We start from the raw sequence: 23,459 nt of genomic DNA, 5'->3' as shown, positions 1-23,459 counted from the left end.
AGCACAAAAAGAAAATGAATGAATGAATGAATTAAATTTTATTAAATTTAATAAAAATAAATTTTAAATAAATAAATACATAAATAAATAAATAAACAAATAAACAAAAATAAGTAAATAAATAAATATTAATCTCAATAGTTGTTGACAATGCTTGGATGCAAACAATCATAACAAAATTAATGCACCATATGTACTTTCATATGGTTCTATTTTTAAGTTTGAGACATTCTAGGATTGTGGGATTTGTGCCTCGTCTTTTTGCATGAACTATGTGGGTGTATGCACTTTAAAGCTGTCCAATTCTGTTGATAAGAATGAGGATAGACGAAGGATTAAGTGACTTTAGTTGCTTAGTTCGGGTGACTACTTGCACATTTACACTTCCGTATGAATCTCTCTCTCTCTCCCTCTCTCTCACCCAGATGCACAGATTATGTCACTGTGCTTTATTAATCTTACAGCCCCAAGTGCTTCGTCCAATATGATGTTTATTCATCTGACTAAAGCCTCATTTCTGGCTCTCCAAAATATCTATCTTCCGCAATGTCCTCTAATCACAAAAGCAAAAAGTTATGAAGTGCAATAGAGGATTGAGAGACAGGTAGAGGTATGCACAAAGAGGGAGGTGCTGTGCATCCTGGTGGTCCACTGCCAGAGTGACCACAGCAAAATTGATTCACTCCTGCTGTATAAACAGAGAGCAACAGGAACAAAAGAGGCTTACGTCTGAAATGCAGGCATTTTTTCTTTGAGATTAACTGAAAGCAGCAGACTGAAAAAGACGGAGAGTAAACACAAGAATTGGACTGACCAAAAGGAATGTGAGTAAAAAATCACTTTTTTGCTTTGATTAGATTTGCTTCTGTAAGTAACCAAATTTAATTTGACAACAAGGATGATTTATGGTTTTAATTATATTTTAATGTGATTTATTCATTCATTCATTTTCTTGTCGGCTTAGTCCCTTTATTAATCCGGGGTCGCCACAGCGGAATGAACCGCTAACTTATCTAGCACATTTTTACGCAGCAGATGCCCTTCCAGCCCCAACCCATTTCTGGGAAAATGTGATTTGTTATCTATTTATAGTATGTCTTCACTTTAAGAGAATGTTTTGGTAACACTTTACAATAAGCAGTTCATTCAGTTTCACTCATAACATACATTAACTTTGGATATTGCAATAGTTAATTATACGAATAAATAAAATGTTAGCAGATATTTTTTTATCTGTTTATATTTAGTTTTAGGTTGAGTAATTTGGATTTGAGCAATTCCAGCATTATGGATGTGACATTTGCAGTGAAAACTCAAAGCATAAATTCATATAGAAAGTGTATGTTAACATTATATTGAAAATTTTGTTTATATTTTCTTGAACAACTGACCACAGAGTTATAAAATCAGAAAAAATTTCAATCTGTAAACATGTTTTGTACTTGGCGAAAAATACATATGAAAATAAGCATGCATTATGGATGTGACAAAAAAAAAGTCTGCAGGTTTACAGTATTCAACATACTTAGTAGAAACTCTGTGAATTAAACTACACAACCCAAAAGATTTAATGACAATCAAAAGGATAAAAGTTGGCTCTCTCTAAAACAAAATTGATCAGTTTTATTTAATTTAATATTTTTACATTTATGAGGAAAAAGTGTCGTTATGGATGTGACATCTCTACGTTATGGATGTGACAGATATGAAATTGCCACTTGTGTGACTTTGGTAAATTAAATAGAATAGTTTAAAAACATTGGCAGATGCATATTAGAGTATTTCTAAAGTACTGTAAAATTCTTGTTTACCACAAAAAACACAGTTTCCTTATTTTGGTGAAAACATAATTTTTTTCATGGCAAGATTGACATTTGCATGGAATTGCTCATATGCATTAACATTATACATTAACTTTGCATGTTGCAATAGTTAATTATAAGAATAAATAAAAGGTTAGCAGCTTTTATTTATCTGTATATATTCAGTTCTGTTTATATTCAGTTTGAGTAATATATCATTTAAATTCAGTGCTGTATAAAGTGAGCTAAGAGTGAATAAAAGCATATTTAAGTTCAAATTTAAACTAAAGGTAATCAAGCCTAAACAAATGCTGCAGTCACTGTAGCGAGAGGTCTTTTTTTAAAAGCTGGATCCTTATTGCAGTAATAAGTAATTTTTTTCTGGCATTCTTGATCTTTATATCAATTCTTTTAACTCACTCTAATGTAAATAAAATGTGACTAGCTATAAAAAAAGATCAGAGCATTTATTTTATAGCCATATTCAGGCCTGTAGCCAGCCTTTCTCTCTTTCTCTCTCTCTCTCTTTTTTTTTATTTTTTATTTTTTGCAGTTATTTGACTCATTTTCAATTTAATTATGAAAGGTACAGTAAATACTACCAGTAACATTTTAAACACAATTTTTTTTAACTGGATTAGCTGGTAGGGTGTTCAAAACACTTTTTGATGTACCAAAAATATTTCCTAAAGAATTTTTTAAATAAATAAATATAAATAAATGCTTATTTTTAAAATACAGGTTTATTTACATCATATATCATAATATTATATATCATATATCATAATAGGAATCTAGTCAACTTGAAGTTATAAGGTTCTATCCACGTTCTGAATGATTTTGAGATATTGAGCTTCAAAGATTTTGCATTCCATTAAGCAAACATTATGTTTGCTTAATAGAACATTTTTTTAAAATAAAAAGTCCTAAAATGTAAACAACTTATAAAAAACACCCCATAATGTAAATAAGTTGTCATTTAATAAGAATATGTAAATAACTCAATTTTGACAAAAATGTCAGATAGAACCTTGTAATTCTAAAGACAATCTAAAGTTTTAAATGAAAAACTGCAGCCTATTGTCATTTATTTGGAAAATAACAAACTGGCCAGCACATTCAACTCTCCTCAGTTAGAATTTGGATAATATTTGAATAATTAAATATAAAAAAAATAAATAATAATAATAATAATAACAATAACAATAATAATAATAACAATAATAATAATAATAATAATAACAATGTGGTGGTTCATTCCGCTGTGGGGGCCCTTGATGAATAAAGGGACTAAGCCGAAAAAGAAAATTTTTGAATGAATAATAATAATGTAGAGCTTCATGATTTTACATTTGAAACTTCATGGATAACAACAACAGCCAAATTAGTTTTTTGAATACATTTTTATATGGGCTGCTTGTGGTGCTTAACAACATTTTATTTATTTTTTGTTTCAAGAATAAGGTTCAAGATTTAATTAACCAACAATACAGTGGGTCAGTAGTGAAAGATGACCTCACTTACGTCAGATTGTATGTTTTCTTGCAAAGCTGGATGTTGAAACTGGTTAGCAGAAGTCACGCTGATGAGTCAGTAAACAGAGGATTCCGCCTGGTCTCAAAGCCTTTCTCGATGGGTTATTTTCACAATTATGGTGGCATAGCAGTTAAAATAAGACTAATGAGTTCATATATGGGACAAATTCTGGACCTTTGTCATTGAGGGGTGCCCTCCCTCCTCCATATTCTATGTTATGATGCAAATGTTGACAATGATGACAATGCAATTGGGCCAACACAGTGGAAATTGTTCAGGAACAATCATTGTTGCATGATTTGGCCTACACAGAGCCCTATTGAAAATCTTTATGATGTGCTGCTGTTGACTTTACAGAGTGGTTTGGGTCTCTCCTTGCCAATATGATATATCAGCCAAAATGAATGCAAAGCAGCTGGGATTAAAAGATCTGTTCAGCTTGCTGTGATCATCAATCATCATCAAATATGAATGTGTTTTACAAGTTTAAAATCTTTTTAAAACAGTGCATGTTTGTAATGAATGACAGTCATTTTTCCGTCTTTATCAACTCACCGGCAAAGTGTCAGAACAATTCTAAAATAATTTTAGCTACATTGGGCCCTCATATACCCGGCGCAAGGCGCGACGTAAAGTGCAACGCAATTGTTGTTTGCTAGTTTCAGCGCATGAGTCGTTTTTATATTTTGCACCACGCTCTTTAAATAGCAAATGCCAATAGGCGTTCTGGTCTTAAAAAGGAGGCGTGTTAAGGCACATTGGTGGCGCATTGCTATTTTGAGGAACTATAATGGACTGCACAATAGACCAGAACAAAGCAGTTCTAAAGTCCAGCGCAGAGCAGGATAGTTGTGCGTCTCGCTTACACATTGCTTAATACACACTGAATGTACAGCAATGCACAAATATCTCTACAAATAAAAAAGAATTAAAGGATGAAAATATTACAAAAAATATTATTTTCTAGCCTACATAAATATAAAATCCACCGCCAAATCTTCATCTTTGCTTTTATATGATGTTATTAATAATAGTAGTAATATTTATTATATGCATATTTATATTTGTTTTATTAAAAAAAAGCTTAGATTTGTCCACCTGTCTTATGGGGCACAGCATGGATATTTGGAAATAACTCAGTTGTTTGAGCACACTTCATTATTATTTTTCATTAATTCATTTGCTGGAAATTAGAACTGAATTTAGAAAAAAGTTTTGAAACAAATCTTTGCGCTTAGTAAACAAAATTATTTATGTATAGGCTATTGGATGTCTGTGCGTACAACATGTTTCCCTATCCATGAGAGTGAAAGTGAAAGTAAAGAATGAGAAGGCTCATCTCTCATTCTCGCGCTGCAGATGCGCTGTTTAACTGTTTTTTTGCTAGTGAAGTGCTCATTTTTACCATTTCCAAAGTCCATTATGTAAATAGCAAATGCTATCTATTGCAAATGCATAACGCAACTGACTCTTAAAGGGAATGGGAGATGAGACTCTGATTGGTTTATTCACAAAAGACACAGATGACTCATTAAGAGAATACGCTCAACCCTGTCAGACCATGCGCCGCAGCGCAAAGCAGATTTTTTCATTCTTAAAATAGTAAAAGTGGATTTGGACAAGTCCTTAATGCTTTTGTGCCCTGTGCTTTGGACGTTGCGCCTGGATCGTCAAAATATAGCCTATTGTGTATAAAGCAAAAAATCCCAACATTCTTAAAGTTATATTAAATAATCTGATGAGTGTTTTAAGCTGAAACTTTACAAACACATTCTAGAGACACAAAAGTCTTATTTTAAATCTTAAAAAAAGGGGTCAAATAGGGGCCCTTTAATATTTGCATGTACAATATGGAAGGAACATTCTAATATTCATGGGGCCCTCGGCAGGGGCAGACTGGCCATCTGGTAATTCTGTTCAATTATAAAATAATAATAATAATAATTATAATAGTAAATGTTGAGCATTTGGCCCAATCAGCAACGGCCAGCTGGTTTCGTGATAGGCCGACCCAATCAGAGGTTACACGGATGTAATCAAAATCTGGCAAGAATGTAAAACAAACAATAAGTGCCACACAAGCTTATTGTCAGAGATGTACTGTTAAAAGAAAAGTCGGTAGTGAATGTCTCAGAGAAAGCAAAAAAAAAAAGGGCTCTAACATCAGATGCTGCCAAATGCATAAAATTAACTAAAATATTCTTGAAAGGTTTTAATTCTGCTGCTACGTCGGAGGACAGTAGCGCGGTAGAGGAGGTAAGAAGAAAACAGAAAATATACATCTAACTCATTATACTAAAACATACTAAGTAATTTTCATGCCATTCACACTACTTCTGACAGTTTGTCACAGTAACCTACAGTGTTTAACAGTTGAAAGCTTAGCGTAGAACTCCTTTACATTTTAAAATGTCATTATCAGCAGATTAGGTGGGGTTTAGGGTATACAGGGGTTTAGGCCATACCATAGGCATTTGTAGTGAACTCTGAATACATAGCTAGTCTTTAAAGTAAAGCATTAAATGCATGCTACAGTATGTAATTAATTCTCTCATTGTCAGAGACAATGAGATGCAATCAATCCAGAATTCTTTTGATTCTTTATTCTTTCCACAAAGTTTCCAACAAATACTGAGTATGCAAGTGCTAACAACCACTTTAAGGTATCCATGTGGGTTTGTGTGTGTGTGGTCTACAACAAATTTGAATAAACAAAGTAATGAATCAGAAAAACTTATACAAATAAATATACTAAAACACTATATACAATCAACATGATTATGAGATCACTGATTGCCAGAAACGCTTCAAAATAGAAGCTCATGTGAACCTTTTTAACACTGTGGCTCTAATTAATTAATATTAATATAATTGATAAAATAACCCTTATGATAGGAGTAACCTGTGAATGTGTCAGAGACAATGAGATGCAATCAATCCAGAATTCTTTTGATTCTTTATTCTTTCCACAAAGTTTCCAACAAGTACTGACTATGCAAGTGCTAACAATCCCTTTAAGGTATCCATGTGGGTTTGTGTGTGTGTGTGTGTGTGTGTGTGTGTGTGTGTGTGTGTGTGTGTGTGTGTGTGTGTGTGTGTGTGTGTGTGTGGTCTACAACAAATTTGAATAAACAAATTAATGAATCAGAAAAACTTATACAAATATATATATACTAAAACAATTCTATGTACAATCAACATGAGTATGAGATCACTGATTGCCAGAAACACTTCAAAATAGAAGTTCATGTGAACCTTTTTAACACTGTGGCTCTATTTAATTAATATTAATATAATTGATAAAATAACCCTTACACACACACCTTTACACACAAATGGAGATGCAGCACTAGCAACGCTTCAGCATACTTTAATTCACAAATAACTATATATTATGAAGGATTCAAAATTGTACAAATCTGCAGGTACACACACACACACACACACACACACACACACACACACACACACACACACACACACACACACACACACACACACACACACACACACACACAAATATTGCTGCTTTTTTCTTTTGTGCTATATATTCTATTCCTTTTGGTGCCACTGTTATTACTTAATGTGTTTTTAGGATTTCCACAGGGTCTTAAAAAGTCTTATAATGTCTTAAATTTTAAAAACAAAATTTTTGGCCTTAAATGGTATTAAATTCACTGAAATGTTGTGTCATAGGTCTTAAATCATTTTAAACAGGTTTTTAATTCACTTTGTCTAAAGCTACCCAATCTGGCCAAATCAGTTTTTTTATTGCAAAGAGATTCAATTTATTACAGTTGTTACATTTTTTCAGCAAATTCTCCAAATTAAATTCCCTAATCATGGAAAGAAAACTAAAGCAACACATCCCTTTACATGATGTTCCATTAATAGAAAAACTATTTACTAAAGTTACTGTAACGAGGAGACTGATGCGGAGGGATCCATTTTGCAGTATTTAATAGACACAGTTCAATCACAAACATACAACACGCACTAAAGTGCGAACTCACATCAACAGCAATCAATATAGATCGTGGGGCTGGCGGCTGACAGACACAGAGTGATATACCAGGCATGGATCAGTGGCAGGCGGCGTGGTTCAGAGTCCGTATAACAAGCTTGGGTCGAGGGCAGGCAGCGTGGTTCAGAGTCCGTATAACAAGCGTGGGTCGAGGGCAGGCAGAAGGCAACTCAGAGTCAGAAACAGTCCTGGGTTATGCACAGGAGATCAGGCAGGTAATAACGCTCAGAAATGTTGGCCTTGGCTGAACAAGATTTCACAATGAACTGGTGTTTGAGTGTGGCTTATATAGGGAGCGTGGGTTGTTAACGGAATTCAGTTCAGGTGTGTGCACAATCAGTTTTGGTGGATAATGAATGCTTAGAAGTCTGGGGATAGCGGCCTCTGTTGGCCAGCGAGGGAAATGTCTGGGACCGAGTCGGTGACAAAGCCCCCCTCCAACGAACGGCTCCTGAGGTGAGAAGAATCGACGCCGGGGTCTTCCACGGGGGCGATGGGCCGGCATTTCCGGATGCTGCAAGTGGAACTCATTCAACAGAGTTGGGTCGAGAATGTCCTCACGGTTGATCCAAGATCTTTCCTCCGGGCCGTACCCCTCCCAGTCGACGAGGTACTGTAGTTGTCCGTCCCGGCGTCTGGATCTCAGGATCTCGTGGATCCAGTAAGCCTCTTCTCCGTCGATCATGATAGGTGGGGGACCCTGTTCACTGGCTGCTACCTCCCTATCCACCTCGGCTGGACTAACAGCAGGCTTGAGCAGGGAGACATGGAATGTGGGAGAGATACGGTAGTGGTTAGGTAGTGTCAGTCGGAAGGATACAGGAGTAATCTGTTTCACAATTTGAAAAGGACCCACGTATCTGGGACTGAGTTTCTTGCAGGGAAGTTTCAGACGGAGGTCTCGGGTAGATAGCCACACCCACGGTCCTGGGGAATACGTGGGACCAGGACGACGGTGACAATCAGCTTGCTCCTTGAATCTCCTGATGGCATGAGATAAGTGGGTGTGAGCTGCATTCCATACCTACTCACATTTCTGGAACCAGGAATCAACAGCTGGGAGCTGTACACACTGAAATGGGGTTAAGCCTGTAGATGGTTTTCGCAGCGATTTCTGTGCATACTCTGCCCAGATGAGGAGTTTACTCCAGTCGGCTTGGTTGGCATGGCAGTAGGTTCGAAGGAACCGACCAATCTCTTGGTTAAGGCGTTCGGTCTGGCCGTTGAACTGAGGGTGGTAACCGGAGGTAAGACTGACGTTAACCTGAAGATTCTTGAAAAAAAGCGGACCAGAGACGGGATGTGAATTGGGGACCTCTGTTTGATACGATGTCTTCGGGTAGTCCATAGTAATGAAAGACAAATTTGCATAGCAGTTTGGCTGTCTCTAGGGCTGTGGGTAGCTTGGGTATGGCTATGAGTCTGCAAGCCTTTAAAAATCGGTCAATGACAGTAAGTATAGTGGTGTTTCCTTGACTGGGGCAGATCAGTAAAGAAGTCGATGGCTATATGCGACCAGGGACGACGTGGAACTTCTAGGGGTTGCAGTAGACCGGCAGGATGGTGACGGGAGTGTTTAGCCATTTGACAAGGGGAGCAGTTGTTGATGAACTTGGTTACATCTTTGGTTTGCGAGGACCACCAATAACGGTTCTGAATGAGTTGGATAATTGCTGTATTGCCTGGATGACCGGAGCTGGGGCTGCTGTGAACTTCCGTGATAATTTTTTCTCGTAACAATGGGGGGGACAAAGATCTTGTTCTCAGGGCATGTCTGCGGAGTGGGGTTCTGATCAGATGCTTGGAAGATTTCAGTATCGATATCCCATTGAATAAGGGGCTAATATCAGGGACTCTTTTAAGATGGGCTCGACATCATCAGCCAATGCTTCTTCATCAAACAAACGAGATAAAGGCGTTAGCTTTGACATTTTTGGATCCGGGAATGTAAGTAACGAAGTCGAAACATGTGAAGAATAAAGCCCACCTTGCTTGTCTTGGGTTAAATCTTTTGCATGACTGGATGTACTCAAGGTTCTTGTGGTCTGTAATGACAGTGAATGAGTGTTTGGCGCCCTCTAGCCAATGTCTCCACTCCTCCAATGCTGCTTTCATGGCTAGAAGCTCCCGGTTGCCAACGTCGTAGTTTCTCTCAGCTGGGTTGAGTTTGCGAGAGTAAAAAGCACAGGGATGGAGCTTGTTGGTTGACTGGGATCTCTGAGAGAGTATAGCCCTGATACCCGTGTTGGAGGCATCTATCTCTACCTCAAACGGTTGATTGGGATCAGGGTGACACAGGATGGGTGCGGTTTAGAAGCGAGACTTGAGCTGGTTGAAACGGGTGGCTTCCTGACTCCAGTTCAGACGGGCATTATTGGCTTTCACCATGGCTGTGAGGGGAGGGGCTACTGTACTGAATTTTCTGATAAACCTTCGATAGAAGTTAGCGAAGCCAAGGAAACGTTAGAGTTGCCGGATGGTTTCGGGTTTGGGCCACTGAGTGACTGAATCGACCTTCTGTTGATCCATGGCAACGCCCTTGGGACTGATTATATAACCCAGAAATTATATACAGGTTTAATGGAACTCACACTTGGATGCTTTGGCGTACAACTGGTTTTGAATCAGGTGTTTTAGGACATGTTGAATATGACATGATTGAATATGTTCAGGTAAGGAATTGGAATAGATGAGTATGTCGTCAATGTAAACGATGACCCACTGATTGAGCATGTCTCTGAATATCTCATTTATGAAGGCTTGGAAAACGGAAGGACTGTTTGCTAGGCCGAAGGGCATAACTAAGTATTCATAGTGGCCATTTACAGTACGCCCTGTCTGATGCGAACAAGGTTGTAGGCACTGTGGAGGTCCAATTTCGTGAAATACTGTGCTGAGTGTAACTGTTCAAGGGCAGCTGGGACTAATGGCAAGGGGTAGCGGTACTTGACAGTGATTTCATTCAGTCCTCTGTAATCGATGCACGGGCGTAGACTCCCGTCCTTCTTTTTGACAAAGAAAAGCCAGCTGAAGCAGGGGATGTGGATGGTAGAATAAAGCCCTTCTCCAACACCTCTGAAATGTAAGTATTCATGGCTTCGGTCTCCGGCTGAGAGAGAGGAAAGATCCTACCACGAGGGGGCACTGTACCTGGTAGCAACTCAATAGCACAATCATACTCATGATGAGGAGGGAGTTTAGTGGCTTTCTGCTTGTTAAAGGCTTCAATGAGATCTTGGTAGACTTCAGGGATTTGACTCAAATCAGGATCGTCAGAAAAGGCAGAGATAGTGTTAATCTGGACAGGAATGACAGACTGTAGACAGTGGTTAAGACACTTAGTGGTTAGAACTCCATTTTACGATCTCACCAGTACTCCAGGAAATTTGGGGATCATGAGTCTGTAACCAGGGTAACCCGAGGATAATGGTGTGCTGAGGGGAGTTAATCACTAAGAAGGAGAGTTCTTCTTCATGGAGAGAGCCTGTTTGAAGAGAGAGTGGCAGAGTTCGGAATTTGATGTTTCCTTCCCCCAGGGGGCGTCCATCTATAGCAGTGATGGCTAAGGAAGAATCACAGGTGGTTAGAGGAATGGAGTGGATTGTGGCAAACGTGTTATCAATGAAGTTGCCAGCGGCTCCTGAATCAACCATAGCTAGAGTCGGGATCTTTACATAACCATATTGTAGACAAATGGGTAAACTCAGAATATTATTGGAGGTAGAGAACAAAGTGGTTTATTTGGGCACAACAACTTTGTATGACCCAAAAGACCACAATACAGGCATGAGTGGTTTCTCAGTCGTCTCTCACGTTTCTCAGGGGTTAATTGGGTTCTGCCCAGTTGCATGGGTTCAGTGAAGCTCTCAGGGGATACAGGACAAGGAGAAACAGAACATGGGGGTTTTCTGGTTCGAATTAAGTTATCCAACCTGATTGACAGCTCGATGATCTGGTCCAGTGATTTTTCCCTCATCACGGCATGCTATCTCATTCTGCAGTTCAGGGTTTAGAGCCTTTCTATGGAGAGTCTTCAGAGGATCGTCAGCCCAGCCAGTCTGCACAGCTAGTGTGCGAAAATGTAGAGCGAATTCGCTGCAGGTTGACTTTTCTGTTGGACACACAAAAGCTCCTCACCAGCATTAAGACCTCCATCAGGATGGTCGAATACTATGCAAAAACGTTTGAGAAAGTCATTAAATGAGGGAAAAATTGGGTTATTGTCTGGCCAGACTGCAGCAGCCCAGTCTAAAGCCTTTCCCGTGAGCAGGGAGCACACAAAAGCAATTTTACTCTTTTCATCATTAAACAAATGGGGCTGTTGAGCGATAAACAGTTTACACTGTAGTAAAAAGCCTTTGCATTTAGCTGGGTTACCTGTGAACTTGTCTGGAAATGCCAAACGAACACCGGAAAAGGTTGGATCGGTGTAACGGGGTGTTGATTTGGAGTAATTGGTGGTGAGTTGCCCTGTGGAAGCAACTTGCAGGTTTTGCATAGATCTTGCCAATTCATCGGTGAGCTGGGTTAAATGGGACAACTGTTGCTGATGTGTTGTTAGTACCTGAGCTTGAGCTGTGACTTCTTGGGACAAGACCTGCTGTGGGATCCATGTTTGGCAAAGTCTTCTGTAACGATGAGACTGATGCGGAGGGATCCATTTTGCAGTATTCAATAGACACAGTTCAATCACAAAAATACAACACACACTAAAGTGCAAACTCACATCAACAGCATTCAATATAGATTGTGGGGCTGGCGGCTGACAGACACAGAGTGATATACCAGGCATGGATCAGTGGCAGGCGGCGTGGTTCAGAGTCCGTATAACAAGCTTGGGTCGAGGGCAGGCAGCGTGGTTCAGAGTCCGTATAACAAGTGTGGGTCGAGGGCAGGCAGAAGGCAACTCAGAGTCAGAAACAGTCCGGGGTTATGCACAGGAGTTGAGGCAGGTAATAACGCTCAGAAATGTTGGCCTTGGCTGAACAAGATTTCGCAATGAACTGGTGTTTGAGTGTGGCTTATATAGGAAGCGTGGGTCGTTAACGGGATTCAGTTCAGGTGTGTGCACAATCAGTTTTGGTGGATGATGTAATGCTTAGAAGTCCGGGGATGGCGGCCTCTGTTGGCCAGCGAGGGGAATGACTAAGACCGAGTCGGTGACAGTTACCAGACCATTAGAAAAAATCCTTAGTGTTTAGTCTAAAATTGCATTCATATTGGTCTTAAAAGGGTCTTAAAATATCTTAAATTTGATTTGGTGACACCTGCAGAAACCCTGGTATTCAAATGTTGAGAGCAGTCAGTTAGAAAACATTTCGCTGCAATCTTTATATCCTATACTGTGTTTATTAACTAGGGTGTTTCCAATACCAGTGCTGTGATAAAGGATGCCACGTTAGGCCTAGCAGAGACAGGGAGGAGTGTGGTAGATTACATATAGAATTACATATATTATTGTAATTTGTGAATAAAAGTATGCTGAATATAGTGCTGCGTGTGCATGTGTGTAAAGGTGTGTGCGTGAGTGTGATACACATTCACAGGTTACTCCTATCATACGTAGCAGACAAATGGTATAAACAGACAGCATACGGACTCTATGAGATTCACAGATCATTTTCATTTAGTTTTTACTTTATTTATAAATTTGTTATAAACTAGTTGTTTTTCTTCCAGTCACATACATTAAATGTTTAATTATCTATGACATGGTACTACTTATATTATTTTACCATCTGTACACCAATATAGGTAGTGAAAGTGGTGTGGTAATGTGGGCAGGGTGGTACAGTGCCAGGGCTGAATTTTTGTCCCAGTCTGCCCCAGGCCCCCGGTTTTGAAAAGAAGTAATAGTGTTAAAATCTTAATGGTTGTAGACAGATTTTACAACATATTGATTCTAGCCTTCAATGTATACAAAACACTCTTATATACTTTCATTTTGTTTGGTTTTTAAAGACATCTTTGAAGGAACAGTATGTTTGCAAATGTCGTAAAATAAACGTGTTTCCTTATAAAGCAATATTTACCTTGATTTTTCTTCAAGTGTTGTTGATAAAAATGCAAATTCCCTCCATCTTAAACATGTTCTCAGATGGCAATATTCATTTTCCTAGAAGCCACCTAAATAATCTTTCACACAAACTTTTTAAAGCGACATTACAGTGTTGTGGTGAAAATGACACTGATACTGTGCGACAGCTATATTTTGTATGAAAAATAATATTGATAATAGTCAATAACTATACAATATTTAAATTATTTCACTTGTGCTTAATTAAGATACTTTAATAGATACCAGATAAATAATATTTTAAACTGTTATTTTTTATAGTTGAAGTTTAAAAACTCTTGGCGTGCGACAAGGGTAAAACAGTTATTTTGATATCTAAAAGGAATAATATGAATAATATATAATAGAAAGGTAGTAATTTTCTTAAAAGTAGGTTTTATTGTTAGTTTGACAAAGAAAGAGGAATTTGAACAAAATTATATATGTTTTTGGATATATGATCAAAGGACATAAAAGTGCCCCTAGCAGAAGAATTACCCTTAAATGAATCTTGATGTCAGTTCTAAAATCGATATTTGTCATTATTAATCAGCATCATTAATATAGAGCCAGTTTTAACAGAGCATGGCAATGTATAAATATATGCAGCTGTTTTTGTTTGATTTTTGTTTACATTCAGCATTTTGCTTGAGTGGATTTGAACATCAGTTAATTTGGCACAGCAGCAAATATATCTTTAAAATATATTTATATCCTCTGACTCTCTCTCTTTTTCCCATTGTATGTCTCTCTGTCGGTAGTTAATGTCTAAGAGAGTGAATGGCTCATGGATGGGGTCTGTCTCTGTCCCATCATCCATCCCTCATGCCTTCCGCTCACAGCTATCCCCATCTGCTGACCTCAGCATTGCCGTCTTCCTCATCATCACGGGTCAGTTATCTGTTTTGATTAGTTTATCAATTAATGCTGATCTATTAATGCCTTTAGCAAATATTATTTTTATTGCTTAATATATAAACTCACCTGACAAAGTAATCTGTTTTTTTCTTCTTCTCTCAGGCGTGGTGTCAGTATTTGGGAATGGGTTAGTTTTGTTGGTTTATGGTCAGCGGAGAAAGAAGCTCAGAGCGCATGAGTTGATGACCATCAATCTGGCTGTGTGTGATTTCGGCTACAGTCTGCTGGGGGCGCCATGTATCATCATCTCGAGGTACCACCACTGTACCGAATGCACATTTACATTTACGGAGCAGACTCAGAGTACATCCAGTAGTGTATGTTACGTAAGAGCTCTCTTTTCTACACTGAAAAAAAATATTCAAAGATGATTCCTTGGATTTACTCAATTTTTTTTTTACGCTAGGTAGTTGTAAACAATTTATTTGGGTAGAATTTAAACAAACAAATTAAGTTGAACATTATTAAACTTAATTTGTTTGTTTAAATTCAACACAAATAAATTTATTGCAACAGTTCTGCATGCAACACTTTTTTCAGTGTAAAGCTCATTATTGCATCGCTTGCTTTTGTGATTATCATCCCTTTGTGTCTTCTGCTGTCTGTAAGTGTCAAGGTCATGATGTTTTGTCAAAAGGAATAAAGATTACTGACTATTGAAATAGTAAGCCATTCATGATTAAATAATGCAAGGAATTAGACTGATCTGATGTGACTTAGAGGCAATTTTAAAATTTAATTGAATTGAATTATTTCACAGAGATGGGTTGCAGCTGGAAGGGCATCCTCTGTGTAAAAATGTGCTGGATAAGTTGGCGGTTCATTCCGCTGTGGCGACTCCGGATTAATAGTGGGACTAACCTGAAAGTAAAATGAAGAAATGAATGAATGAAATGAATTAAATTTTTATTTCACAGATTTTAGACAAGCTGTATAAAATCACAAGTATCCTATACATTTTGAAATAAAAAATGTAAACACACAATCAAGCCCTGGGCTTGTTTCCATTGTGGTCCTCCCTGTTAAAAACAAAAAGGCGGCAAAACAAACAGTACCTCCACATTTTAAAACAGGAACAAAATTATTCACAAATACATTTATCCATTTATTATTTTTTTCCCGTCTTAGTCCCTTTATTAATCAGTGGAATGAACCGCCAACGTTGCAGCATATACTTTACACAGTGGATGCCCTTCCAGCTGTAACCCTATTCACAATACAATAACATATAAAAAAACATCATGATCCACCATTCAAACGAATTATCCTTATCACACAATGATGCAGTGGTGGAGTAAGTAGTGCTGTTGCCTCACAGCAAGAAGGTTGCTGGTTCGAGCCTCGGCTGGGTCAGTTGGCATTTCTGTGTGGAGTTTGCATGTTCTCCCTACGCTTGTGTGGGTTTCCTCCGGTTTCTTCAGTTTCCTCCACAGTCCAAAGACACGGGGTACAGGTGAATTGGGTAAGCTAAATTGTCCTTAATGTATGAGTGTGTATGGATGTTTCACAGAGATGGATTGCAGCTGGAAGGGCATCTGCTGCGTAAAACATATGCTGGATAAGTTGGCGGTTCATTCCGCTGTGGCGACACCAGATTAATAAAGGGACTATTAAGCCAAAAAGAAAATGAATGAATAAAATCCCAACCCCTAGTACTACATGAATGCTGTTATATGAATGCTGCTCTCATTCCCAGTTTAAAACACTCTTTTACTTATAGTTAACTTACCTAAATTCTTAAAAAAAAACTCTTTGTGCAAATGTGCTTTATGAATTTTTTTAAAATGGTTCGTACTACTTTTATTTTGTGCCTTTTGCAATTTTTCCTTCATACTCTTTGAGCAGCTATTATACCAAAATATAGTAGCATAATCAAAATGGGGTTGAATCAAAGCTACTGCCAACTGAACAAGTAAAATATTTTATATGTGCTTTCTTTAAAGTTCACTGAATGAAAAATGAAGAAAATCAAACAAACAAAAACCAATGAAATTCAGAGCCATTGTTTTTTTCTTGCCATTTGAATTAAAATACATTTTAAGGTGCCAAAAGCTTTACACATTTGCGACTAGGACCGGACCATGAAATCAGTCTTATGTTATGTTTTTATGGTCCGCAGCTACATTTTTGGCAATAGTCAAAAATACTAAAATTATTGATTTTTCCTTTATACCAAAACTCATTAGATTAATCAAATTTTGTTTTCATGAGAGAATATAGAAAGAGAGATGTTTTGTAAGGACACAGAGTGAGTTGGTGTGCCTTATTGATAGGCAGGGGAAAAAGGGGTGAGTTAAACAGTAACAGTTCAACAGGTAAGATGAGTAGTATAGAAGAGCCCTGGTGGCAACAGACACAAGCCACAGATGCATATAGGCTGCAAACTGAAGTGACCATGCCAGGCCTTGGAAGGAGCACAGCAGAGCACCATCTAGAAAAATGTTGGTGCAAGCAGCAAAAACTTTGGGCTGTGGACAATGTAAAGCATGTATTGTTCTCTGAAGAGTCCACCATCACTGTCTTTTCCACATGTGGTGGAGTTTAGGGTGTGGAGAAGCCTCAAAGAAGTGTACAACCCAAAGCATTGCATGCCCAGAGAGGAACTTGGGGGTAGATCAGTGATAGCACAATACTTGTGCTACATGGGTGCATCACTGACAAGGTCTTCCGAACCATTCTGTTTTCCTGGGAGTCTCCCGGAACTCCCGGAATTTCAGTTTAAATGTCTAACTCCGTGTAAATATTCGAAACATCAAAACATGTCTTTGGGTAAAGGAAGATAGAAAAATAAATACAAAATAAATCTTGTTTATCTTTGTTCAGTACACAGTGATGTTATATGGATAAAATATCATCAAATGTAGTATTTGGCTTGTAGACTTGTATATGCATCAACACAGCCACAGTTCATAAAGAATTGGCAATCTGTTAGAAATATTTACTCAGAAAAACCTTATATCTGAGCATATATGCAGGCTTTTTGTGGGTATTTTAGAATTTGCTGTGCTCAGGATTTTGCTGTTGCTATAAACTTTCTTTTCTCCTATTTATTTTTCTCAGTCTGTCCCATGCCTGGATTTTTGGCGAAACAGGATGTATATGGTATGGAATTCAGGGCTTTGTTTTCGGGATTGGATCTCTCATCACCACCTGCCTCATATCCCTTGACCGCTGCTTTAAGATTTGCAGCTTTCGATATGGTAACTTTCCTTTTTATTGTTTGTAGAATAATTTTATGTTTTGACTTTTTTACTTTTTAAGTTATGTTCATTATTTTTTAATTTATGGACATTTTTGAGAGTTACAATTTTAGGTTACTAAAAAAATATAAGAACACAACATATATGAAAGAAGAATATAAGAATATAACATAATAAAGATTATACTTTATAAATTAATCTTGACTAGATTGTTGTGGCCAGCTGTTAAGATCATGTTAAATAAAGCCTCAACCTGTTATATACATTTAAGTAGTTGAAATTAAATAAAATGAAATGTTTAGTGCTGTTTAATCAAAGGATTAATCCAGATTATTCTCATCCAAAATATGTTTATGTTGCATTATGTGTATATTTATGTTTATATAAATAGTTGCATGAATGTATTGTATGAGCCATTTTATAAGATATACACTTTATTTGTTACACCAGTCAACTTCTCATTAACGCAAATTTCTTATAGCCAATCACTTGGCAGCAACTCAATGCAATATGAGATCAAGTTCAAACCGATCAAGATGATCTGCTGCAGTTCAAACCGAGCATTAGAATGGGCAAAAAAAGTGATTTAAGTGACTTTGAACATGGCATGGTTGTTGGTGCCAGACAGGCTGGTATGAGTATTTCAGAAACTGCTGATCTACTGGGATTTTCATGCACAACCATCTCTAGGGTTTATATCGAGAATGGTCAGAAAAAGAGAAAATATCCAGTGAGCTGCAGTTCTGTGGGCACTTGTTGATGCCAGAGGTCAGAGGAGAATGACCAGACTAGTTCCAGCTGATAGAAAGGCAACAGTAACTCAAATAACCACGCGTTTCAACCAAGGTAAATTTATATACTCTGCCTTTAACAAAGCTAACAAAACATCAAGCCTGTAGATTTCCAAGGCAATCTCATGGCAATTCGAACTTTTTGATTTATAGTTTTTCTTGATTGCTTTGATGCAGCCGTCAACTGAAACTCCACATTTTCAAAACAGTTAACACACAGGCCTAAACAGCGGCACTCATGGTCAAAATGACACATTTTGCTTGCAAAACGCTCATACCATGTCAAAACATTTAAAATATGTAGCAAAAGCTTTTTTCCTTCAAACAACATAATTTGCTAACAAATATATGAGCTCTTTCAATTATTGATTACACAATGGGCAACAAAATTCAAAATACAGAACTGTGAATCAGTGCACAATTGCTTGCCATTGTAGCTGATAACGAAGGAGTGTCAAACCGGTGCTTCAGTGTAATCATACTGATCTTGATAGCTTCTAATGGTTAGGAAGAGATGGTTTCTGTTTGGTTACTATGGCTAAAACAATTGAGTTTGGACCGCTTGAATGACAATTAACTGTTATGAAAAATATTGGGGAAAATGTGTCAACCCAATGAGAAAGGGTTTACACATTTGCAAGACCTGTCTTCTGCTCTGCTGGAATAGTGATAATAAAAATGAAGTGGAACCTAGTTTCTTTAACCAGGTCAAAGCAAACAAGAAAAACTGTAATGGGTAATTCGTATGACTTCGTACGACCTAATTCATACAATTTAGTTCGATTTGCTCATCACCCAATGACAATTGGTTTAAGGGCGGGGTTGGGTGCCATGCCTCCTTTTAAAAACTGGAGGCTGAATTTTAAACTTTGCAGAACTCGTAGCCACTAAATTGACAAAACAGAAAATACTTACCTTTCTTGTGAGATCAGGCTGATATTTAAGTCTTTTTTGTAGCAACTTGTATGAAGCCATTAAGCATGTTAATCATTTTCTTTTTGTCTCAGGTCAGTGGGTTGAAAGAAAACATGCCTCTCTGTCTGTCACTCTGGTTTGGATCTATACATTGTTCTGGGCCTCACTTCCCATGTTTGGCTTTGGTAGTTATGGCCCCGAACCATTTGGAACCAGCTGCACCATAAACTGGTAATCAACCACAGCCATTAGTAGCAGTGTGTTCCCCAATGGTGTGTGGGTTTTTTAAGATTGCATTCTCAATTGATAAGTACACAAGTTCACTTTTAAGTGTAAAAATTTTACAAATATTATTTTACCCACAAAAAGCAGACCACAACCTAGAAATAAATGTCTGTATGACTTCATGCATATTTCCTGTGACCACAGGTGGAGGATGAACTCATCACTTACTGATAGAATCTATATATTCCTGATCCTGTCCCTCTGCTTTGGAGTTCCTACCCTCATTATCATCGCCTCATACCTTGCTATCGTAATCAGGGTAAGATATTATGATTTATGAAATAAGAAACTTGAAGCTATTAGGCAGGGCGAGGCAGTGGCGCAGTAGGTAGCGCTGTCACCTCACAGCAAGAAGGTCGCTGGGTCGTTGGTTCGAACCTCGGCTCAGTTGGCGTTTCTGTGTGGAGTTTGCATGTTCTCCCTGCCTTTGCGTGGGTTTCCTCTGGGTGCTCCGGTTTCCCCCACAGTACCCAAAGACATGCGGTACAGGTGAATTGGGTAGGCTAAATTGTCCGTAGTGTGAATGTGTCTGTGGATGTTTCCCAGGGATGGGTTGCAGCTGGAAGGGCATCCGCTGTGTAAAAACTTGCTGGATAAGTTGGCGGTTCATTCCGCTGTGGCGACCCCGCATTAATAAAGGGAGTAAGCCGACAAGAAAATGAATGAAAAGCTATTAGGCATATCAAGATCAGTAAATTTATTGTTATTTGACTTAATGTTGACGGAAGAATAACTATATAAATGTTGATCCAGTATTGTGTGATTTCAGGTGTATTGGTCTAGTCACATTTTGGCTTCAATCCCTTCATCAAACGTCACTCACAACAGCAAAGATCTTCGACTGACAAAGGTAAGTCTTCATCGATAATACCTTTGCTTAAATTCACAGAACCATTCAATATTCATGAGAAAGCAATCATTTGTTGAATAAATTGGTGAATTTGTATAAAATTATATTATTTGATTTGTACAAAAATATAAGAAAACTATACCAAACACAATAGAGTACACAAGACATGTCACTCGTCTAGTTTTGAATGTGGAAAAGTGTATTGGTCATAATGGCCATAAAGTCCTTCCAATCATCGATCGATATAGACTGACGTTTCTTCAGGGCAGAAACTTGTACCAGACTTGTGTTTTTACAACAGTTTCTGTGGTCAACAAACACACTGGAATCTCAGCGAATACTTGCTTCACAGACATAAGAAATATATCTACAAAAAGCTTGAAATCTGTACTTTTAAATAAACCTACTATCCTTAAAAACAAGTTTTTTTTTTGTTTTGTAAACTGTGTGAAACAAATATGAGGTACAGTCCATCCTGTCAAACGCACATCACATGACAGCAACTACTGCAATACCCCCTCCCCCACTAACTAACAAGACCAACTTGTGAATTACCTCTGAAGATTAGTGTGATCTGATGAAGCATTATTTAGAGCAGTGGTTCCCAACATTTTTTATTTTTATTTTTTATTTTTTTTTGCCTGAGATCCCTTTTCTCCCCAGAAATATAGTAAGGACCCTCTCTACATTTAATGAAATAGTCACTCATATAACTTTGCAGTATTGATGACAAATAAATGTTGTTTTCAAACAAACAGAATGTTTATTACTATATCTAGATATGTTTATGCACATATAATAGCCTTATGTTTCACAGAGATGGGTTGCAGCTGGCAGGGCATCCACTGCGTAAAACATGTGCTGGATAAGTTAGCGGTTCATTCTGCTGTGGCGACCCCGGATTAATAAAGGGACTAAGCCAAAAAGAAATTGAATGAATGAATAAATAATGTAAAATATAAAAGCAAAACATCAGTATTCCATTTGTAACTGAAAAATATAACCCTTTGGCCTTTAAATTGACCCTATTTGAAATTTAATTACAAAAATATCAGTATTCACACAAGTTTATAAGGGAAAAAAATAATATAGGCTATTACAATTTAATACTTGCATGTTATTTGTTATGCTCTATCAATTAGTGTGAGGACTGCTGCGAGGTGAATCAGTGAGACTGATTTTCTGTGGAGAACGAATTACAAATTTGACCATTTTTGGTCAGCTAGGGCAGTGGTCCTCAAACTTTTTAACATCACTTACCGGTCAACGATTGACAATTTTACTGCAGGGGGTTGGTTTTTTTTGTAGGTTGCTATGCGACCATCATTTTCTCAGAGGATGACAAACTGACAAAACATTGCTGTCACTCTCTGATACATGTTTTATTGATGGAGAAAAGTATAAAGGACTGCTGTGTTTGTGTCTTCTGTGTTTGTCTGAGTAAATTTGTCTTAACGAAATTCCATACAAGCTGAAGCTGATCAGTCAATGCTTGTCACATGACCCGCGGTGCGTTCGCGACCCGGGGTTCACTGGTGCGAGCACGTCACGCCGCTTGTGCACACATGCCACGCACCTCCACTGGAAACAACTAACTTGTGCAGACTCTAGAAATACGCGATATGCGAACGCCCCCTAAAAGGCCGCCTTCATCTGTTATCTCCATCAGTTGATCTTCTCGCACAGCCATGGTGGATTCACCTGATTTGTTGACAAGTGGGTTGCGGATCTATTCCTTGCCAGTCTGCAGGTCCTTCACTTGGCCTTTTTTCTCTTAGCAAAGAAACTTTCTAAAGACATCTGTTTCTTACTCATTTTGCTGCTTTTTCGGTTAAATGTGGGCGTTAAAGTGACAGAGATGTGAGCGAGAGAATATGGTTTAAAAAAAAATGTTTAAAAAAAAAAAAAAAAGACTTTAAAAAAAAAAAAGATTGTTCCGACTAAGATAATAAATAAAACTTAATTAATTAATGATAGCTTGTGCCGCTCTGTACCAAATGATCCACAGACCAGAGGTTGAGGATCACTGAGCTAGGGGATAAAATGAACTAAGGCAACATGATCATTCTCCTAATTGTCCACTGCTAAGATTTTTTTTTTAAATATGACGCGACCCCCCACAAAACTCGCTGAGGCCCCCTTGTGGGACGCGACCCCCCTGTTGGGAACCACTGATTTAGAGGATGAAAATGTGTAACATGGCCATAAATGAGGCTGGTGTCATGACCTCATTCTTTTTAAGTATGCATGCGCATTAGCTTAGACATCCTGAAAAAATGCAGATTTTGTATGATTCGAACATTTAGAAATGAAACTTATGAGACAATTGATGTTTTATTGTATCAGTGATTCCAAATATGTGACGTAATTTTAAGCTTGACAAACAGTTTTTGAGAATTTGATTTGAGTGCCTGAGCATACTGCCCAAGAGGCTTTTCAAAAATGACCGCCGAGTGAAATGACGCCTTAAAGATGCAGTAGGTGATCTGCCAAAATGCTAACCGCTTAGCATATTATCTTTGGACGGCGGGGAGGGAATGTTCAAAGTTACGCCTCCTGAAATCATGGACGTGTGCACCACGACACAACAGCAGACAACCCACTAGTTTATGTCATTCACCAGTTAGAAATGTAGTTAGTGTTTGTCTTGCGATGTGCAGAAATTTTACTTATTACTAAGCCACACTTACATGCTATTTCAGAGTGAATTTTCAGTAGAGCTGTAAACAATACAGGGAGCACATCATTGTTAAAAAATGACCCAATGTGAATATAAAACCATCTTCACCTCAGTAAAGCAGGCTAGGCAGAAGAGCACTGATGTTTTGTTGTTAAACTAAATAAAAATCTACAATATCGATGCTGTAAAAAGACGTTATGAAACTGAAAATAGTCACATTAATCTATTGCTGGGAGATTTCAGTGGTTGAACAACATTTCTGTGCATATAACGTTAACCCATTCATAACACATCAGCTTTGAGTGACTAAAAGAGTTTAACACAGAACATCTGTCTAACAGAAACACTTCAGCCATGGTGTTGTCCTTTTTTTAACATTTCTGTTCACATTTCCAATTTCCTT

At 37.8% G+C, this 23,459-nt stretch overlaps 1 protein-coding gene across 2 annotated transcripts in view; it reads left to right on the top strand.

The window, feature by feature from the left end:
• Nucleotides 1–478: 478 nt before the first annotated feature.
• The window catches only part of opn9 (opsin 9), a 26,274-nt gene continuing 3,293 nt past the window's right edge, over nucleotides 479–23,459 (top strand). Inside the window, exons 1-7 of one of the 2 annotated variants that reach the window (XM_005157939.6) lie at nucleotides 479–824; nucleotides 14,179–14,308; nucleotides 14,438–14,588; nucleotides 17,396–17,535; nucleotides 19,334–19,472; nucleotides 19,671–19,785; nucleotides 20,296–20,376. In XM_005157939.6, the coding sequence (XP_005157996.2) occupies nucleotides 14,182–14,308; nucleotides 14,438–14,588; nucleotides 17,396–17,535; nucleotides 19,334–19,472; nucleotides 19,671–19,785; nucleotides 20,296–20,376 (753 nt within the window). In that variant the 5' untranslated portion in view covers nucleotides 479–824; nucleotides 14,179–14,181. 2 annotated transcript variants of the gene reach the window in all.

The sequence above is a fragment of the Danio rerio genome, chromosome 16 (genome assembly GCF_049306965.1).
Source record: "Danio rerio strain Tuebingen ecotype United States chromosome 16, GRCz12tu, whole genome shotgun sequence".
NCBI lineage: Eukaryota > Metazoa > Chordata > Actinopteri > Cypriniformes > Danionidae > Danio > Danio rerio.
Note: the sequence above shows the minus strand (reverse complement) of the source record. Positions and strands in the feature narration are given on the sequence as shown.